Source organism: Parus major, chromosome 6 (genome assembly GCF_001522545.3).
Source record: "Parus major isolate Abel chromosome 6, Parus_major1.1, whole genome shotgun sequence".
NCBI classification, from domain to species: domain Eukaryota; kingdom Metazoa; phylum Chordata; class Aves; order Passeriformes; family Paridae; genus Parus; species Parus major.
The window spans coordinates 21,964,065-21,983,574 of NC_031775.1; the positions used below are offsets into that span (position 1 = coordinate 21,964,065).

Here is a 19,510-nt window from a genome sequence, read left to right on the forward strand (position 1 = left end):
ACAGGTATTTCTAACATCTTGCCAGGCATATGAGGTGTAATGCCAAGTTGTATCTTGTGTTATAGAAGTAGAAGCATTTGGTCCATCCCAGATGTCAGAGAAGATCCTTCTCAGGCTGCTAAAACATCCCAACGTCATCCAGGAGCTGAAATATGATGAGAAGAACAAGAAGGCCCCAGAACACTACCTCTACCAGCGAAACAAGCCTGTCGACTACTTTGTTCTCATTTTACAGGTCAGGCATGTGATTGTGTAGATATATGCAAAACCTTTTATCTCCTGATATATCCCCCTCTATACCTGTTCCAGTTGTTGAAGTTTGTCTTCTTTCAAACATGGGAGGGGAACTATGGCTCCTGGGAAGTGTTTCTGCCTCCTTTATGACCTTGCCAACCTTGAAGAGCTCACTCAGCTGCTTTCACCCTCAGTTAAACCAGTTGTGAAGGATAAAATGCACTTCCCACTTCCAATCATCTGCCAAGAAATGGCATTATTCTGTGCAGTTTTGATCTGTGTACCTGAGGTGTAGTGAGAAGGACAGGTTTCAGTGGGGGCCTTGTGCCATCTACTGAACTGATGTCACCTCCTGCTGCAGCCCAGCAGAATGCAGACCCTGGGAACACTGCCATCCAAGCCTTTATCCTGCCCCGAGATCCCTGCACTTGTGTGGCTTTTAGATTGGAGCCCTGGTGGTGTGGGAGGACTGTTTTCTGTGTGCTCTGTACAGGATTGTTTCCAGTGCTGGCATCTCCCAGGTTTTCTTATCAGACGGGAATGGTTGAATGGCTTAGGTAAAGCTTTACACAGAAATTTAGTTTCAATCTAGCACCATTTCAACGGGAATAATCCTTTCAGAGAGATTTTGCTGGAAAGGTTCTCTGTCTGGCACAACTGAAAATCAGTCTTGGTTATAAAAGCACAGGCGTTGTAGCTGAAATTTTGACACAAGGCCTGAAACCTTAACATGGCCTTTAAAATAGAAAAAGGGAGGGGTCAAGTTTAAACACTATGTGATAAACAGCTATGAGAGCACTGGGATATTATATTGAGGATTCAACATAATTCTGATGTTAATTTTTTTTCCCCCCAAGAGTTTGAGGAGGCATTGGTAGCTCTTTAACTGCTCTTTCTTACATGCTGAATTGTTACAATCTGAAATATTCCAAAGGCAAGATAATCCTCCTGATGTAATGCTGCAAAGATGTAAATGGAGGACATGGGGATACAAAAGAACAATCAGTTCTTTCTGACCTATTTCACAATCAATAAATATTTAGCAAACACAACATGCCAGGTCTATAATGCATTTGGAAAAGTAAGTGTTGCAGTAAATATATGCTACAAAAATGGTAACAAGGTTGGTTCTGCCAAGATCAAGAGGGGCTAAATACTCTACTTTTGTTATTTAAATCGACTTGGACTTAGTCTCTCACATGGAGGGACCAAGAATGCCTTCACAGTAAATGCATGCCAGTAAACAATTAAATGTATATTCTTTTTGTGTGTAACTAGTCTTTGTCTGGGTGACAGGATTGTACCATTTGGAAGGCTTATAATGAAGAAATAAGCTACTTTTGTGTTGTGGAATGAAATTGGTTTTAAAAGGGATTTATATGAAGCTGCTGCTTGTGATAGCAGGAAAGTGGATTTGTGAGCTGGGCACTCTCTTCCTGCTAGGCAGATTTTGTTCTTTTTCTCATCTGGGAGAGTTAGATAAAATGACTTGGTACTGGGACTCCTGCAGGTTGAGTTCATTATCACCTTTTTCTGCCCTTGTCCAGTACTGTAAATTTAAAGGCATGATTATTTATTTTAAATGGGACTTAATGAAATAAAATAAGAAATTAATTCTACCTTGTTGGCCTCATTTTCACCCAATTGTGTTCAGGTGATGTTCAGTCTTCTTAGTACACCTGGGATGGGCAGTCTGTCTCCCCTTCCCAACCTAGCCAGAGGAAAAGCATTGCAGGTAAATGATGTTGTTTGCCTGAAATTCCAAATTTTGCGTAGTTCTGCCTGAAAGCTGGATGAGATCTGTTCTATCTGCAGTGGTGTGCTGTGAGTCTCAGTGCAGTAAGGATGAACATGAAAAACAGACCCCACTTAAAAGACAATTATTTTCGGCTACAGAGTAACTGGGATGTTTCACAGCTACGTTTGATGTGGTTGGTACTGTTCTGGAGTCCTATGTTGGACATAATGTAATATATTTGGTTGAGACCACATCAGAAACAGGGGTACTTGCGTGGTGGTGTAGTTTTGTACAGCTTGGGAAGCACTGAGGAGCACTTGCTGGCAAGATTCTGTGAAAGAGCAGGATCTTAAGGGTGCTGGAATCTGTAAAACTGCTAGAAATCAAGAAGACCAAAGTGGCCCCAAGGCTGCTCCTTCAAGAATAAGGCTTCTGGGGGAATCTCACTGGTGTAGGCAGCTAGCTCCCTCACATGTTTTCTCCCATCTCCCTTCCTGTGTTTGTCTTAGAGGGAATTCTGTGTGAATGTGAGCTATGCCTCAAAATGTCTAGGTGCTTCAAGATCCCAGATGATTGTGCTGTGTTTAAGCTTGTTGTGCTACTAGGGGAGTACTTTTTCACTTTGCAGTAAAGGAAAACAGCCTGGAAATACTTGGAGCAGGGCAATAGTCCCAACCCAAAGCTGTGTGGTGATCCTGATCCTGCTCCTCTGCAGAGACTTTTGCTGGCCACAAGGCATCAAAGACCAGGGTAGCTCAGGGCACAAAAGCCTGTTGCCCTTCAGGGTCTGTCCCTGTTCAGGCACTGTTGCAAACTGCAGGGACCATGACACTGCTTAGGGATGTCAGGCAAAAGTACCTTTCAGGGCTCAAGTCTGATCCTGTGCCTTGAGACGCATGGTCCCTTTTAATTGCAGCTCTCTCCTTTTCCTTAACAGGGGAAAGTGGAAGTGGAGGCTGGGAAAGAGGGGATGAAGTTTGAAGCTGGTGCTTTTTCCTACTATGGGGTGATGGCCCTCACAGCATCACCAGGTAGGTCCTCTTCTGCTTCTGGAACAGTCTGAGCTCCTGCACAGTCCTGCCTGGCTGTGTCTGTGGGGCTGACGGGATTGGGACCTCCTTGCCAGCACAGCCTGTCACACTGTCCCTGGTGGGGACGCTGGCGCTGACTCCAGAACCCAGCAGCTGGCAGTGCTTTGCCAGCTCCCGGAGGATGTGAGCGTTGACTTTAGTGAGGAATGTGGCTGGTACTGGTGGAAAGCTTTGTAGTTTTGCTCGTGGCAGGGTAACAGGGAGTGAATTAACAGGAATAAATAATTAGTGGCAGAGGGACATCTAGTGGTGTGAGGAGCAACCGCCCGGTTAGTTTGGGGATGGTTCTCTTTACCAGTCTTGTGCCTGAAGCTGTCTTGAGAGAAAGGATGGAACAGTGCCAGAAAAGCAATTCCTGCTGTCAGCTTGTGTGGAAATGTACCTGAGAAATCAGCAAGGGGGAAGAGGTGGTGCCTGAGGGTGAGCGTGAGCCACCTATAAGCACACAAGTGGTAGCCACACAAGCCACCACTTCACTGGCACAGGCAGGGAGTTCTCATATAATCTACCAAGAGTTGGCTCCAATGCTGCATTTCAGCATTTGGTGATATATTTTATTGCCTGCAGTGTCACCACTTAGGTCATAACCTCAGCTGGAAATGTGCAGCCCTGCTGGGTGAGCTGGGGTGCTGGAGCTGGTGTTGGCCTTCTGCAAACACAAAGCCACTTGTTCAGCTCTAGGGGGAGATGTTTCTCATGCTGAAATTGTGTCCTGTCACAGGAGGATTTACATTCCACTTGAGAAGCAGTTTGTTTTAATTGTACACTCAGGAGTGCTCCCTTTACATGTGTGTACCTGTGTGTATGTACACTATCAAATGGTGGTGGAATGGAAATGGTTTTGTGAGGTATGAGTGTAACCTTGTTAGACTCTACAATCAGCAGCAGTTCTCTGGACCTCTGTGAGCTCACTTTTACAGGCAAGACTAATTCCTTAATTATGTGCACTTTAATTTGTTTTAATTTAATTAGTAGCTTACACTTTTTGAGATTTGAGAGATTTTGAAGCATGCAGAGCACTGGTTGGATTTTATCTCAGTAATGGCAGCCATGTTAATGAGGAATTGTGACACGTGTACAACTACATTATACCCTGAGCTTTTGCAATATGGGCCAGGCATGGAGCCAGGGTGGTCAGGCATGGTCACTTCTACCAAGCTTACACTTGGAAATCATCTGTGGCATCTCTGTTTTGCCAGCATTGTTCAGTTTGAACATTTTTGTGTGTTCTTGGGTTTTGGGTTTTTTTGTTTTTTTAATGTTCCTAACCCTCCTGCCAGTTGCCCCAAGTCCTATCAGGTCAAATGGTCTTCTCTCTGTGTGCCCTGAAATCCATCTTTATAAGAATATGCACTACTGTAAAGTAATCTTGGTCAATCTTGAATTTACCTTCAACTGGTTGGCTTTGTTTTTTTGTTTTTTGTTTTATGTTTTTCGTTTTTTACCTATAGTGAATCCCTCATTTGTTGGCTTTGCCTCCAGATTCAGGGAATTTGTTTATGATGTCTTGAGGCATCCTGAGATATCAGTTGAGATCAGCTCATAAAAATAAGTTCCTGTTGCTGTGTAGACAGGAAAGCTCATGGAAAGTTTAGGTTATCATGGAATGAAAAGAAACTTCTCTTCTGTATGTCCTAAATAAACTACACATGCTTGCTCTCCCCACCTGGAAGATGAAGCCACTAACAGGCGAGTAAGACACTAAAACTGAACAATAAAAAAACAGCAGCACAAACAAAACTACAGAAAACAAACAAACAAAAAACAAACAAGAAAAGAGTGAAGGTTTTTTCTTTAACTGCAGCTGGGAAGGGATTTGCAGGGATGGTGAGCAGTATGATACCCATCCCAATAGGGATGAGCTTGGAGAATCACAGCCTTGCTTGATATTTTACTGGAAACTTGAAAAACTATGAAGTATCCTTTGGCTTTATTTCTATTATTTGACTCCCATAAGGAGGAGCACCCTGAATGTTTTCTGGCTTGTTTTAATTCTTGCCTTCCAGGCTGAAGTGGGCACCACTGCTCCTTTTGAACTCTTTCAAAATATGAGTGTACCTTGATGGACTATTTGGTGCTGGATAATCATTTAAAAAGCAAGTGAAAATTACTCACTTCACTCCAATTCCTTGGTCTTGCTTTTTGGTTTATTCCAAAATTTGATTGTGTTTTTTGGTTTTGCTTTTGTTTTAACCCTTTGCTTTTTCACAGTTGATTTGCACTTCTGGTTTTAGTTTGTCAGTTTGTCAGCTGGCTCCTTCCCCTGTCAAGTGTGGATAGCAGCCGCCTTTCTGGTCGTGATCTCATCCTTTTTCTCTCCCTCTTCTAGTTCCCTTGTCCCTGTCTCGTACCTTTGTTGTCAGCAGAACAGAGTTGTTAGCAGCAGGTTCTCCAGGTAAATCTGCATGCTTCTATTTTCACCATTCTTGTGACTGCCCTGATGCCATAAAAAGTCAGCTGCAGTCTGTATTTGTCTGACCCCTTTGCTTGTTAGGGAGAAGTCCAGCACAGAGTTGTGCCTCACAGGTAGGTATCCTGAACTTTTGTTTGTGGTAACTGGTCAGCCATCAAAATGGGAAGAACTAAAAACACATTTAATAAAATGTATTTGGTAATGTGTGCTTGTTCTTTTCTCTCATGTGGATGCTGGTGGAAAATCAGGAGGGGAGATGTTTTTGGAAGAATGTATTCTCCCCCAAGCTGAGGCATAAAAAATTCTGAAGAAAATGCATTTGGCAGAGGAGAATGTCTGCTGCTAAACTGCCATAAAAGGAAAACTTATTTAATGGAAGTATTTTATATTCTCATATGGATAAATGCTATGGTTTGTATACAGTCTGGCCATTTCAATTCCTGGAAAGCTTTGAGCTTTCTCTCAGTGAGGTTAATGCCAGGGGCCGGCACAGTGATCTGCTGAGTGCTTGGATTTACAATGGAATGCACAAGAAGGTTGTGGGAGCATTTTCTGGTTCCTGTTGTACTTAAGACCTTTCCTTGCTGTATCATCAAGCTGACTGGCACAGAAATTCTTTAGGAGAGCAGAGACCAAGAAGGGAACAAACTGGGCCAAAAAGAGCTCTGAGATGTGGTTGAGAGATTGTAAATTGGGAAGCATCAAGAACTGAGCTGCATGCATGGAGTGGTTGGGAAAAACAGAAACCCATTAAGAAAGTCTGTAGGAAAAGAAGAATCCTAAAATAGTTCGGGCCACAGTGAGTGTATGTCTTCCTTTTGAAGTTTTTTCCAGTTTTTTTCAGTCTTTCCCCAGAACTAAAAGGAAGCAAGATGATGATGTGCATATTTAAGTGAAACATCTCTGAAAGATTAATACATATCATACATTTTATACACTTTCACCATCTGCTTCCTGTATTTCACTCTTTTTCTTAACTTTAGAGAATGTATTTCATCGTTGGTCCCTAAATTATCTTCATACGTGTTCTGAACAAACTACAGGTTGTTGCCTTGCAGGGGATTATTTTCCTGCCATGTTAAAGTTTCCTGCTGCTAAACACCAAAGAAGGGGGAGAAACTTAATCTTTCTTTAATTATACTACCTGATGGCTCTCCTTTAAGCTTGGCTACTTTGATTATCTTTCTTGGCTTGGTTCTTTTGCTTTGCCAGGTCTTCTTTTGTCACATTTATTTTTCCTTTTACATTCCACAAATAAATATACACTTTGCACAGGTTGTTTCCAGTATAAATGCCAAGCATACTTTATAGCTTTTTCCCCAGTTAAGTAAAAAAAAATTACAAAAAATAAACAAGGGAAAATCATAGTGGGAAGAATCTTCTTTGTAAGAACTGATAATGTAAGCCTGGTCACTGTCACGATGTGGTAGCAGTTTTGAAACTCAGACCTTTTATGGGGTGCTTATGAAAATAATCCTACTGTTGATACACAATTTCATAATACAATTGTACTGATGTCCATCTTGTGGCTTGTGCTCTTTATCCCCTCTATAGAAAGGTGAGGAGTGTAGGAAAATCTGGGTAGAGAAGCTCTAACGTGGACCTGCCTGGTGTTTGTTATCTGTTCCTTCTGTGCCCTGTCTTCTTCATTATCTTCTCTTCTCCTTTCCTGAACTGAATGCCATCCAGAAATCATGTTGTTTCCCTCACATTTTTAGAAATCATACCTTTTTGTTCTGTCCTTTTGTCTCACATCTCCCTTTTTCTTTCTTATAATGCTTTGCCATGTTGCTCTATACCCTTTGTTTTTTATTAGTAATGTACTGTAAGATCCCTGGTGGAAAGAAAAGGCAGATGCAAGTCACAGTGGTGTAAAGTTGTTCCAGATGGAAGCCTTTATCCCAAGCAGCAGCGATGCTGTTCTTGTCACACACAGCCATATTTTTGTATACAGGTGGGAAAGAGGACAAATTCATCCAGCTTTCACAGTTCCTTGTTCTCCAGTGGGAATTTCATCATCAAGCCTTGTGTGCAGGTAGAGTTTTGGCTCCTGGCTGGAGTTATTGCAGCCTGCTGTGGCTTTCAAGTTGGCACAGAGGAAAACCTTGCAAGGTTCTGGGTGTTTCCACCTAAGCCTGCACTTGGTGTAGGCAAAGGCACTGGAGAATACGGAATTCTGCACTAATTCCATAGTGCAGAAATGGTGGGGAAATTAACAAGTTGTCAGAACATATATTTTTTTATTCCCCCTTTTAAAATTGCAAGGTCTTTCTTCATGAGAAGGATTTAAAGTGGGGAATAAGAATCAGAAATATCAGGAATAAGAAATACAATTCTGTATTCCAGTATTAGGTTTAGGAAAGGCTGTGTCATTTGGACAAGGAGATATTATACTTTTAGTGATTAAGTAGCAAAGGTAGAGTTAAATTTAAGGGAGTTTTTTTATTTTTTAGGAATAAAATTATATGTAGAAAAGTCTTCAGAAAAAGAATTTGAAAGGCTTTTAAGGATATTTTTGTTGATTTGCTCAAAGAGACGTTATCTTAAGATTATATGAAAATGATCTTTCAGCTTGAGAATGGGGATCATGTGGTGAGTAGCATAGTTTACATCAAGTTTGAATTTGGGCTGGCTGAATGAGTTTAAGTGCATTAAGATACAAAAATTCTCTGATCCCAAAGATAGTTCTTTGATCAGTATGTACTGTGTGTGTGCCCAGGGTGCAGCCCTTCTGCAGGAGGGCTTGGAATCTCTCTTAGGATGTATTTCTGCCCTCCTCTCTTCTGGGTCACTGCGTGGGTGGAAGCCACAGATGCAGAATGTCTGTGGTGTCCCGAAAGCACGTTTGCTTTGGATAGGCTGTGTCCAGTCACACTCACAGGGGACAGCTGCGAGGTCTTCAAGTGAAACCCTGCAGGACTTCAAGGCCAGTGGTGGAAAATGATGTCTGTAGTGTTCTCCTTTCCTGGACACAGATTTTTCTCTGTAGCATGGACTGTTTTGCCTGTATCACTGGCTGGCATGTACTACATGGAGTTTTCTTTCCTTCATTGAGGTTTTGCAACTTCAAGCACTGAGGAAATGTTGAAGTAAGTGTCATGTGCACTGCACTCTGGTCTGCTGAGGACTCTGTTACTCCTGCTGAAAATGTGTGCTCTAGCTCAGGGAAAAGGCATATGTAGGTATCAGATGACATAAAAGGCAGTAAGGTTCAGCTAGGACTGACTGTGGATGAAAGTAACAATGATTAAGGAAAAAAATATGTTAAGTATGGTCTGACTATCAAGAACTCCTGTAAGGGAGCTGTGGGAAGTTACTTTTCTGTGGTAGTTTCTGCTCATTGGCTGAAGCACTGTGTTCTCAGGGCATGTTTGTTGCAGCATAAACAAGTACTGGTTTGTTTAGGGCATACTCAGTGATGCTGGCTCCCAGCTCTGGACTGAAAATGTACCATTTTTCAGGATAATTTGGTTGTTTAGCCACATATCTACTTATGAATGGATTAAGCATTTGCAGTTTATTTGTGCTACATCACAATTTATGTCCTTTTGAAAGTGGTGACTTTAAAGTTTTTCTACTTGATTTAAGAAATCTCTTGCTCTTGCCTGTTTCTTAGCCGAAAACAAGTCTCCACCTCGGCCCTGTGGCTTGAATCACTCAGACTCTTTAAACCGGAGCGATCGCATCGATGCAGTGACCCCGACGTTAGGGAGCAGCAACAACCAGCTGAACGCGTCCTTCCTCCAAGTGTATGTTCCAGACTACTCAGTGAAAGCCCTCACAGACATTCAGTTTGTCAAGGTAGGAAAAAAGCTAGAAAGACCCCGCTGGAAAGTCGGGCTTGGCTGGTAGGATGGAGAGCCTGGGGAAGGGAATTCCTTCTAAATTCCTCTGTGAGTAAATAGCATTATGAAAGCAGCTGTTTAAAAGTTACTTTAAACTACTTTTTTTCCAATATCTGCTGTCCACTGATTTGTCTTCGCTGTTCTTCTCATTTAGGCTTGTAAGTAGGTTGGTCACATAATTTTCTGGATTTCAGGTCCTTTGAGGAAATACTATAGAAAATAACCTCTGCTTTTAGTCAGACGTATCCTCATGAAGCTTTTGGACCCATCTGAAATGGAGAACTTTCATTATCAGACACTGTCCTTTTCTAAAGGATGAGACATGTACTGTTGGTTGCAGTTTTTATTCACTTCTGATTTTGGTTTCAGTTTGGGGTTCTTGATCTTACTTTCCGACTTGCCATCCTTCTTCTGCTTGGAGAAGTCTTGGACATTTCTCTTTATCTTAACTTCACATGTATTAGGCTCATGTCTCATACTACCAGTGAGTTGCTGCATGAAATAAAGCTCTGTCCCCCAGCATGGTGCATCCCACGCTGAAATGTGTGCGAGTCCTGTGGGAGAGGAAATCTAGCTGAGCTGAGGAACAGCTAATGCTGGCAGCAATTCCAGCCCAGCTGGGAGTCCAGGGAAGCTGATGTCCCGTGGCCAGAAGTTGACATTGGTGCTTTTCTTAAATTAAGTGCATGTTCACTGTTTGTTTGTATGCAGCTCAAGTGATTTGTGAACTTAACTTCTGTTAGTTAATTCAATGTTAAGAATGTGGAATAGAGTAGATACACTAGAATGCTAAACTGAGTATTCTGTAGCCAAATTCTAAAAGGAGAGTAAAGTCTTGCTGTGAAAACTTTGAGATACAAGTGCACTGGTTAATGGTTCAATCCTTCAAAGATTACATCAGTAGATGTTTATCACTGGGCAAGCGATTCTCACTACAGATTTCAATGGCTAATCTGCTGTACAGAGCAGCTGCTCACCCTGTGTTGGTTTATGTGGAGTCCTTCCAAATCTCACTGTGTTCATACTGAGGCTAATGGATGTTAAACTGTCCTGGTATCTCTGCAGTCAGACTTGCACACCTCTTCTTGCATCACTCTGCTTTAAGCGTAGGTCAGAGTAGTCAACAATAGTATTTTCACTGTGCCACATGGTCATTCATTCAATTAATACTTTGTAGGACCGGGGTTGTGACCTGCTCATGCATGTTTGGATTTTGCTTTTGGAGTTGTGACCTGATCCATCTGATTGTGTCCATTTCCAGTCCCTCTCTTGTGTTGCTACTGACATTTACAGTTTTCCAAAAGTCACTTTATCTCTTCCACCTTCCTGCCTGCCAAGATCACCCATCGCTGTGGGCTCATGGGGCTGCCAGTGCACATGTATTCTGCTGCCTGTCCTGGCTGAGAAGGTTGGCCTGGAGGAGTTCACAGGGCTGGTTGCTTGTGGCTCCAGGAGGAATTCTGCCCTCCACTACCACATGCAGATGTACAGGGACTATGGGCTTCCCTGGGGCATTGTGGGCAGTGACACTCTGTGCTCTAGGCCAGCTCCTGTCATCACTGTTCTGCTGAGTGCAGACAACTCTTGCAGAGACCAGTGGAAAACTTCATGGATTGCTAATTTGGACTCATCTCTGTGAGCATCCCAGTGTTTTCTAGAATCAAATGTCCTTATGTATAAGGCTGTAGCTCCTGCTGTGTTTGCTGGCCTAGACAAGAGCAGGAATGCTTGTACTCTATACTTGTACTATAGAGCTGTCTTGGCTCTATAGGGACACTTGGAGTCTCACCAGGAGCTCACTGAAGTTGGGAGAAAGACTTCACTGATCTCTGGTTCTGGTCCTAAAGGTGTGCATGGTTACAGGGAAATGGAGGTCTGATTTAAAAATCTCTGCATAGGAATAAATCCCTGCTTTTGACAGCATGGTGATTGCACAGCACTGTTTTTCCACCCTCCCTGGAAATGTCACCATGCTGTGGGTGTTGAGCTGGGATGCTCTAGGATTGCAAAGCACAGGGATGTTTTATGGAAACAGGTAAAGAGGGGTTGAGGTGTAGTCATCTGGAAAGGGAGGAAACCTTATCTTCTCAGTGTGCTCCACGGGAGATAAAGAAGTGTGATTGACTTTATTTTTTTCTTCCCTGTTCTTGGAGCAGATCTCAAGACAGCAGTACCAAAATGCCCTGATGGCATCCCGGATGGACAAAACACCTCAGTCCTCGGACAGTGAAAACACTAAAATCGAACTGACTCTTACGGAGCTGCACGATGGTTTGCCAGACGAGACAGCAAACCTGCTGAACGAACAGAACTGTGTGACTCACAACAAGCCCAACCACAGTATGCACAGTGAAGGAGCCATCTAGGAGCTGACTCCCCACAACCCACCCATCCCATCTCCTCAGCAGGACCAGTCCTCGCTCCTTCCTGCCTCCTCCCCAAGTGTGAACACCGTTAGTGTGTGCTTGCAACACTGCTGCATCCAGTGTTCTGAGACCAAAGACTTTTGCGTCCATTCTGGGAGCAGAAGAGGAAGAAACAGGAAGAAAGGAGCAAAGAGCAAGAGAGACTAAAGACCCAAACATAATTTGGGAATGGTGAGCCACCCTTGAGAACGATGGAAATTCTTCTTGCAAAGTAGAATTATGTTTATTTTTTATCTGTACTTTTGATCCTTGTTGGGTTTTTCCTCCTCAAACACATATGGGGAAGTTTAAAAGCTCCTCCGTTATTTTTTCAAGAGAGATCATGTTTTTAAAAAGTATTTTGCAGAGTTTTAAATTGTTTCTGTCCCTCATGAACCTCAAGTGGGTTCTGTCATGGTTTTGTAAATTGGCTCCAATGTCCTTAGGCCTCTTCTCACCCCTCTGTGGTCCTTTTTGTTGCCCTGTTGAAAAAGTTAGTAACTGGTACTTGTATGTTATTTGTGTCCTAAGAATGAGCAAGCTTCAAGGAACCTCTGATTTCAGCCACCTGGAGGACCAAGAGATGAGGATTATTATATTCTTGCAGTTAATTTTCAGGGAAGGAGTGGTTACTTTGGTATTTAATAATGTTTCAAATTTCAGAAGGTTTCTTTGTTAAACAGGCAAAAGCATTGTTACACTTACAGTTTTGTAACCTCCAAAACCTTTGTGTGTGTTGAAGATGATACTGGGGGGAAGGAATTAATTGGCAAAACTGCAGTCTCATGAAATGAAAGCCAGGTGTGATATTACATAGTGAAGTAACTGGGTGATTTTTCATTGATGTTTCTGACAATTGCATGGTGAAGTAACGTGTGCACCCTGAGACACCAAGTCTTTAAACACTCCTGTGCTGTAGCAGGCTGTGCACCATCACCTTGGCCAGAGCAGATGGTGCAGCCTTCGCTGAGTATCAGAACATCAGTCCTGTCCCCCCTGTAATCTCTAACATTAACACAGAAGATGCTGCTACAATTACACCCAAAGTACATGCTCCAGGTGACAATAAACCTCTGCCAGTGCAAGGATGGGCACTGCTGAGGAACCAGAACCATCCTCTCCTCTCCAAGAGCTGAAAAAACTTTCCAGACGCGAGTGTATTGCACTTCAGGGATTCAGACAGGTTCATTTCCAGGCTGTTCCCAGCCACATTCATTCCTTTGAGTGGATTTAGTGCATTTCCTTCTCTCTTGCTCCTTCTAACAGCTGTTGTAGGGATTACCGAGGTAGCAGAGCAGAGAGCCTCCCACCAAGCTGCCACCAGTGCAGGACAACACCTGCCTTGGGTAGCAGAAACCAATTCCTCCACCCCAAAAAACTGGATGCAGACTGGGTGCCAGCACAAGGGACCCTATGGCAGTTGTGCATCACCCATTTCCACAGATGGAGTCTAAGTCCTCAAATGAACAGAAAAAGAAAGTTGTCCCCCTGCCAGTCCTGTCCCCTTCCAATGCTGTCTCAGAAAAAATGTGAACATTGCCCTCAGTATCTGGATTGGTAAATCAGGCTTTGTGGTTCCTTGTTTCTCTGTTTCAAGACCCTGCTATGGCCCCTGGCTGTGTAGCGTTTCCCTTTCTTTACATGTGGAAAATACCTTTGGGGACACCCAAAGAAGCCCCCAGCCCCAAATGCAACTGCCAGAGCTCTCTGTGCCTGCAGGCCTGCCCCGTCTCTCCTGCTCGCGGGCTGTGGAAGGCACTCGCTGCACGTTCCCGTGGTCCGTCTGTGTCACTGGTGGCTGGAAAGGTGCAATATTCCATTGCAGGATCTCCCCATGGGAACTGGAGTGTGTGGTGTCAGAGCCAATTGGGTTTGCCTGTCTCCCTCCTCCTCCTCTCTCTTCCAGCTTCAGAAGCCAGCCCTAATTTTTGCTGTCCACCCTGGTGGGAGCCACCCATTTGGATGAAGTTCCTGCAAGGGGCATAGAAATTGCACAGTATCCAACTTGTGCACCCAGTGAGGACGAAATAGGCCCTCTAAAGCCTTGCTCCCACATACAGCTTTTTGACTTTTTCCCATCTAAAATTGTTTCCTTAGGCTTCATCCCACCCTCGCTCTGATGTGCACCAGCCCAGCACCGCTGAAGCACACGGCTTGGTGACAGCATGGGCTGCCCTAACCCTTGCCCCTTCCAAGAGAGCTGCCAATATTGCACCTTTCTCACAGAGCAAAATGTCCAGATGTTACAGCATTTGTCCTTGGTGAGGGACTCATCTCGCCAGTTTTTATCTAGTGTTGCTGAATGTAAAAGTTTGTTGGAAGTATTTGACACAGTGGCAAACTTGAGATGCAGTATCTGTTTTGTCAAACCTGCCAAAGGAGGGAAGGTTCAAGTCAAGGCAGCTCTCTCCAGGATGAGGTTGCTCTCTGGATCTGACTTCTGCTTCTTATGGCAGGTTAAGGATTTGTTTCAATGTCTGTTTCCCTTTAAAAAAAAAAAAAAAGCAAAAAAAAAAAGCAAAAAAACCCAAAAAAACCCCGACAATTTTTTCAACCAAAGCCATGTGATCCCAAAGCAAATACCTCCTGCTTCTGCCCATGCTGCACTGTTCCAAAATTTGCAGGCGATTTTTTGCATGACTGTTTTTCATCGTTTGTACAGATCAAATAATGGAAAGTGAAGTAATTTCACTTAATTTCCATAAAAATAGTTGATTATAGATGTGTTTCATATGGAAAATACATACCTGACCCAGAGGGGTTAGGAGCTGCTACTACTAATTAGCTTGAAGAACAAAGCATGGTCCTCTCCCTTGAGGGGGAAAAAAATCCAGTCTCCCTGTTCTCAGGGTATTTACAGTTTTACTGTTTAACAAAGCAAGGGGTTCCCGGCCCTCCTGGTGGGAACCATCACAGCAGAGGAGCCCTGTGCCCAGCTCAGGATCCCTCTGAGCCTCGGGACGGTGTTTGCCGGTGCCAGGGCTTGGCTCTCCTGCCTGCAGTGGAGATGGCACAGCATCCGATCCGTGCCCTTGCAGGGGTGTCCTGCCCGAGCAGACCTGCCCCCTCTGCCTCGGGGGCGCTTGGATGCCGTGCTGCAGTGCCATGAGGACACACGGCCGGTCACCGCAGCGCAGGGCAACAGCTGGTGGCTTTGGGAATCTTTGGACTTGACCTCAGACCTTGGCCAGGCTTTGACTTGTAGAAAAGATACTGCATCTTCCTGTGTCATCTCCTGCTGCCGCCTTTGTTCCCCTGGCCCGTCTGCCTCTGGGTGCAGGCAGCAGGGTGGATGATGGCCTGTTGGCCGGGGGAGGCTGGGAGGGCATCTAGCCATGGTTTCTACTGTCAATACAATTTTGCACAAGAGTTCTTTGAAGTGAGGTTTTCAACACTAATATCTTAAATGCACAACTGTGAATTATATCTTTTACACTCCTGTTGGTTGAATTTCCTTTAAATGAAATGAACCTGAATCTGTTGTAACTATGATTTATTTTTTTAAATTCTGTGTATTGCCAAATCTTTGTAAAGAGTGAAGGAATGTTCTTGCTTTCCAGTGAGAAGCTTTCTCCAAATGAGACTGACTCTGGTGATGTGGAGATCATATGAAGCACATTAGTTCTGAGAGGAGAGGGGCTCTGTGGGGTTTAGCAAACCAGCCTCAGCCACTCTGTGCCACAAGCTCAGACCTTTCAGAGTTTACAAAGTGCTTGTTGTTTTATTCCCTACTTGTCCACTCCCTGAAATCCCGGCACAGCTGGAGACTGCTGCCCTGGAGGAGCTCTGGATGGGTTATCTGACAGTGGGATAAGGAATGCTGGCAGGGTGTCCATGTTGGCTGGTGGGCAGGGGCCCCAAGGCTGGTGTGGCAGGAGAAGGTGCTTCCCCCATCCAGATGCACCAGGAGAGGAAGTTCCACAGGGCAGATCCTTCTGCTCACCACTTCTGCTCCAAACCTGTGTCACATATAGTTCCCTCTCACCTTCTTTTTGCCTCTGTAAGTTCCTGCTCTAGACTGAGCAGGAATGGGGTGTTGCTGTGGGGGCAGCTGGAGCTGGCTGCTGAAGGTGTGCAGTTCTTGGGCCTGTTGGAAGAAGGGTTTGCCAGTCATTCACATTGTGCTCATTTTTCTGTTCTTCCTTTCTTCTCCTGGACTCACTTCCCTTTTTCTCACCACTGGGGTCATTTTTGTTTGCTTTTCTTATTTTCTTTAAGTGCCTTTTTGTGTGGGTGGAGCTGGCAAGAGTAGGAGTCTCAGGATATGGCCCTTTGCCCTCAGGCCTGGAGAAAGCTTAGGGGTGGCAGGGCGAGCTGTCTGTGGCCCACACACATCACCCATTGCTGCTTCTCAGCTTTCAGGGCCCAGCTTGGATGAGGATGAGGATGAGATTTGGCACTGTTGGTGTGAACAACATTTGGTGTGAACAACTGGTTCAAATAAGCCCAAAGAAAACCAAAGAGGTAGCTTTGTGTGAGGGGCCGCTTGGGCAGCAGTGGTGCTTCCTGTGATCTCTGCAGAGCTCAGCCAAGGGGAGTGGGGGTGCTGATGGCAAAGAGCAGCCCTTTCCTCCTCATGAGCATCCTGCTTAAGTATCTTACATGATGGAGAACACAGCCACATTCTCCAGGACCCCTTGGAACATGCATCTTCCTTGTGCAGAATTACGTTCTCTATAGAAATCATTCCCACATGAAAGATGTACCATATTTTATACAAACCTAATACACACATCTGTGGTTTTAAATCTAGTACCTGTGTACCAGTTGTCAAGTTATCCAGTGTCTGGATTACCAGTAGAAAACTGGGGCTGGGGGTGGGGAAGGATGGTACAGAGTACCTCTTGTGATGCTGACGTGAGGCTTCATCCCAAAGGTGCCCGCACAGCACTGAGGGGTCCTTGTGTCCACACTGTGCCCTGTCTCAAGGCAAAAACTCTGGCTGTGGTGTGGTACAGCCCCAGATGTGCTGCCCATCCCACCACCTGGCTCCACTCTGGGGCTCTACACAGACCCAAAGAAGTACCTGTTCCCTGAATACTGAGGGTTGATTTGTCCCTGTGGTGAAATGATGAGCTTAACCAACACAATTGGGCATGGTACAGATGGGAGAGCAGCCTTCATCTGACTTAACCAGCAGGGAGGACAGGCTCTGCACCACAGGCTGGGCTGAGCAGCCACCCTCATCCCTGCACTGCTGTGACACTTGGTCCATCAGCTGCAGGTTTCTTGTTGGTGTGATGTCCGTGGTGATTCTGGCCTCACTCCTGTGTGTGGGCAGCACAGGGGACCTGGACATCCATGGCTTCCTGCAGAGCCCCCTCAACAATCCTGCTTGGTGTCTTGCTCTTGTCCTGTAGCCTGGCTTCATGCTGGGTTGTGTTCCTCTGGGGCCAGTCTCAGAGCTGCATCCAGATGAGGAGATGCTGTTGCTGTGGGTCCAAGGTGGTACAGTTGAGCTTTTCCATCTGGTGTGTGCATATTTTCCTGAGCTTCAGGGATGGGAAAGGGTCCCTGGAAAGCTGCCTCCAGCCACTGTCACAGTACAGGTGGCAGATGGAGTTGTTTCATAGGTTAGTAGCACTGAATTCAAAGTGATGTTTTCTTCTTTTTATCCTGAGGTCAGACTCTATAGCAATTCTTCATGCTGGAAATAATGGTACTCAAAGCTTCTGGTCTTCTGTCTCCAGCTGAAAAACATTTACCTTTGGGCTCTGTTTTCCTCTGAGTAGGACTGATCTGCAGTCAATGGTGCTCCTTCAGTGCAGATTTCTGGCTAAGGAAGTGCTTGGTGTTCAATCCTCCCCAGAAGCAGAGGTTTGGATGGACTCTGCAGAAGTGGCCTGTTATGGAACCAGACTAGAGGTTTGTCAGCTGTTGTGAGCCTGAAACATGCCAAGGCTGCAGGTGGCTCCAGTGCTCCAGGGGTGGATTTGATTTCTTTGTTGTCTTCTCCTCCAGAAACAGCATGGCAGTTGGTATCAGGATTTGTTGGGGAGGAAGGGCTTTTCCCAGCATTCAGTGCTTGGCATAGCAGTCCAGCATCCCTTCTCAACTGTTCACTGATCACAGAGCTTTATAATAGGAGGTGGTGTTTTATCCTCTGGGCATCACTGTTGAACCAAATCCTTCCAAATACAAGTGAAAAACTGATTGCTGTCAGATGCCTTTATTTGGAGGTGCCAATATGGAATGCATGTCCCAAAGATCACTGTGGGAGGCTGAGGGGTGGTACCTGATGAGCTCCTCTTCTCAGAAGTGACAGTCTGGCCAGGCCTAGATCAGCTCTGGTGTCATTCCTGCTTTAAAATCTCAGGTCCAGCAGGCTGGGCTGGCTTGGCTGGTGGGTTTTCACCCAGGGTACGCGCTCTGTCCTTCTGCATTGTGCTGGCTTAGATTCAGCAGTGTGGCTTCTGTGACAGCTGTGTTCACATCAGCCACAGCTGCTCCTCTGCTCCTCTCACTGGGCGTTAGCTGAGTGCTACGGAAGGCGAGAAGGAGGGGAGCAGTCAGGAGAGGGCCCTGCTGCAGCCTTTTTGTCTTCATTTCTCACACTGAGGGTAGGAGATGCTGCTCAAGGGACTCTGCCTTCCTCGGAGATCACATGGAATTTGAAAAGTGGAAGCCCACCAGGACCCCAACAGCAGTGCTGAGGTCCCATTTGATCCATGTTCTTCTGAGCACAAGGGTGGCTTACCAGCAGTTCGGGGTCAGGCCCTGCTGAGGGACCTCAGAGCTCTTGGCATATTTTTCCTCCAGCAGAGCCTGCCTTGACACCTGAATCACTGAGCAGGTGCCTGGATGCCAAACAGTGAATCTGAAACCCCAAATACTTGAGGTGTGTTCCTGGAAGCCACAAGCAGCTGGTGCTCAGCAGCCAGAAGTCTCACACCAAACCTTTCTCCTTCCTGGCTGCCCAAAGCCCTGTCCTGGTTGCTGCTGGCTTGGCCTTGGTCTCCCCATTCTGGAGCATGGTGGCTCTCCCTTTGCAGTGCATTTTTATGGCTGTCTGATCCCACTCCAGCCAGCTCTTCCCTGTGTCTTATTTGCCATCATATGTGGTCTTTGCAAATTGTATCATATTGTACATGACTTGGGTTTCCAGAGTTGTAGTATTCTGACTACAGTATTTCCGTGTGTGTACATAAACCTGAATAAGCACAACTGAAATCCTGAATGAAGTGTATACGTTTCATATACTGATTGTCATACAAATTAATTTTATAATTATTCCAATTTTGTTGTAGATTTCCAATCTTTCCTATTTATTTTGTACCAGATTTATTTGTATATTTTGTGATTTTGTTTTAAAGCATTTTGTTTATTTCTATTCTTTTTAGATAAATGATGATTTTTTTTTTCTGTTGAACATTCCAGTTTATGCATTTTTCCCTCCTCTATGCTCCCCCCTCATTTCCAAGGGACAGATATTGGCATGTGGGTGGTGGGGCTGATGTCTGTGATTCTGTACCCAGATCTCTGCTACTGGCACATTTAACAGTCTTTAATCTCCATTTCAGCTGCCAAGAGCCACAGAGAGGTCGGATCTTGTTCCTTTAGAGGCAGGTGTTGCTCGTCGCTTTGGTGGGTCTGGGCCTGTAAATCCTGAAGCTGGGGAGGGCTGTGTTGGTGGCTTTGCTGATCAGGGGCTGGCTGGGAAGCTGGTGGCAATGGCAAGCAGCTGACTTTTTGAAGTTCCCTCAAGGATGAGAATCTTTTTCTTTCAGTAATAAAAACCCCTTATTTACAACCTGCTCTCCATAGGTCATGTTTGTCTCTTGAGT

General features: G+C 44.9%; 1 protein-coding gene across 1 annotated transcript in view; it reads left to right on the forward strand.

Moving 5' to 3' along the window:
* The window catches only part of CNNM2 (cyclin and CBS domain divalent metal cation transport mediator 2), a 118,492-nt gene extending 99,016 nt beyond the window's left edge, over positions 1–19,476 (forward strand). The window contains 5 exon segments of the mRNA XM_015633467.2: positions 66–235; positions 2,910–3,003; positions 5,393–5,458; positions 9,093–9,277; positions 11,478–19,476. Coding sequence (XP_015488953.1) covers positions 66–235; positions 2,910–3,003; positions 5,393–5,458; positions 9,093–9,277; positions 11,478–11,687 — 725 coding nt within the window. The 3' untranslated portion in view covers positions 11,688–19,476.
* The last annotated feature ends 34 nt before the right edge of the window (positions 19,477–19,510 follow it).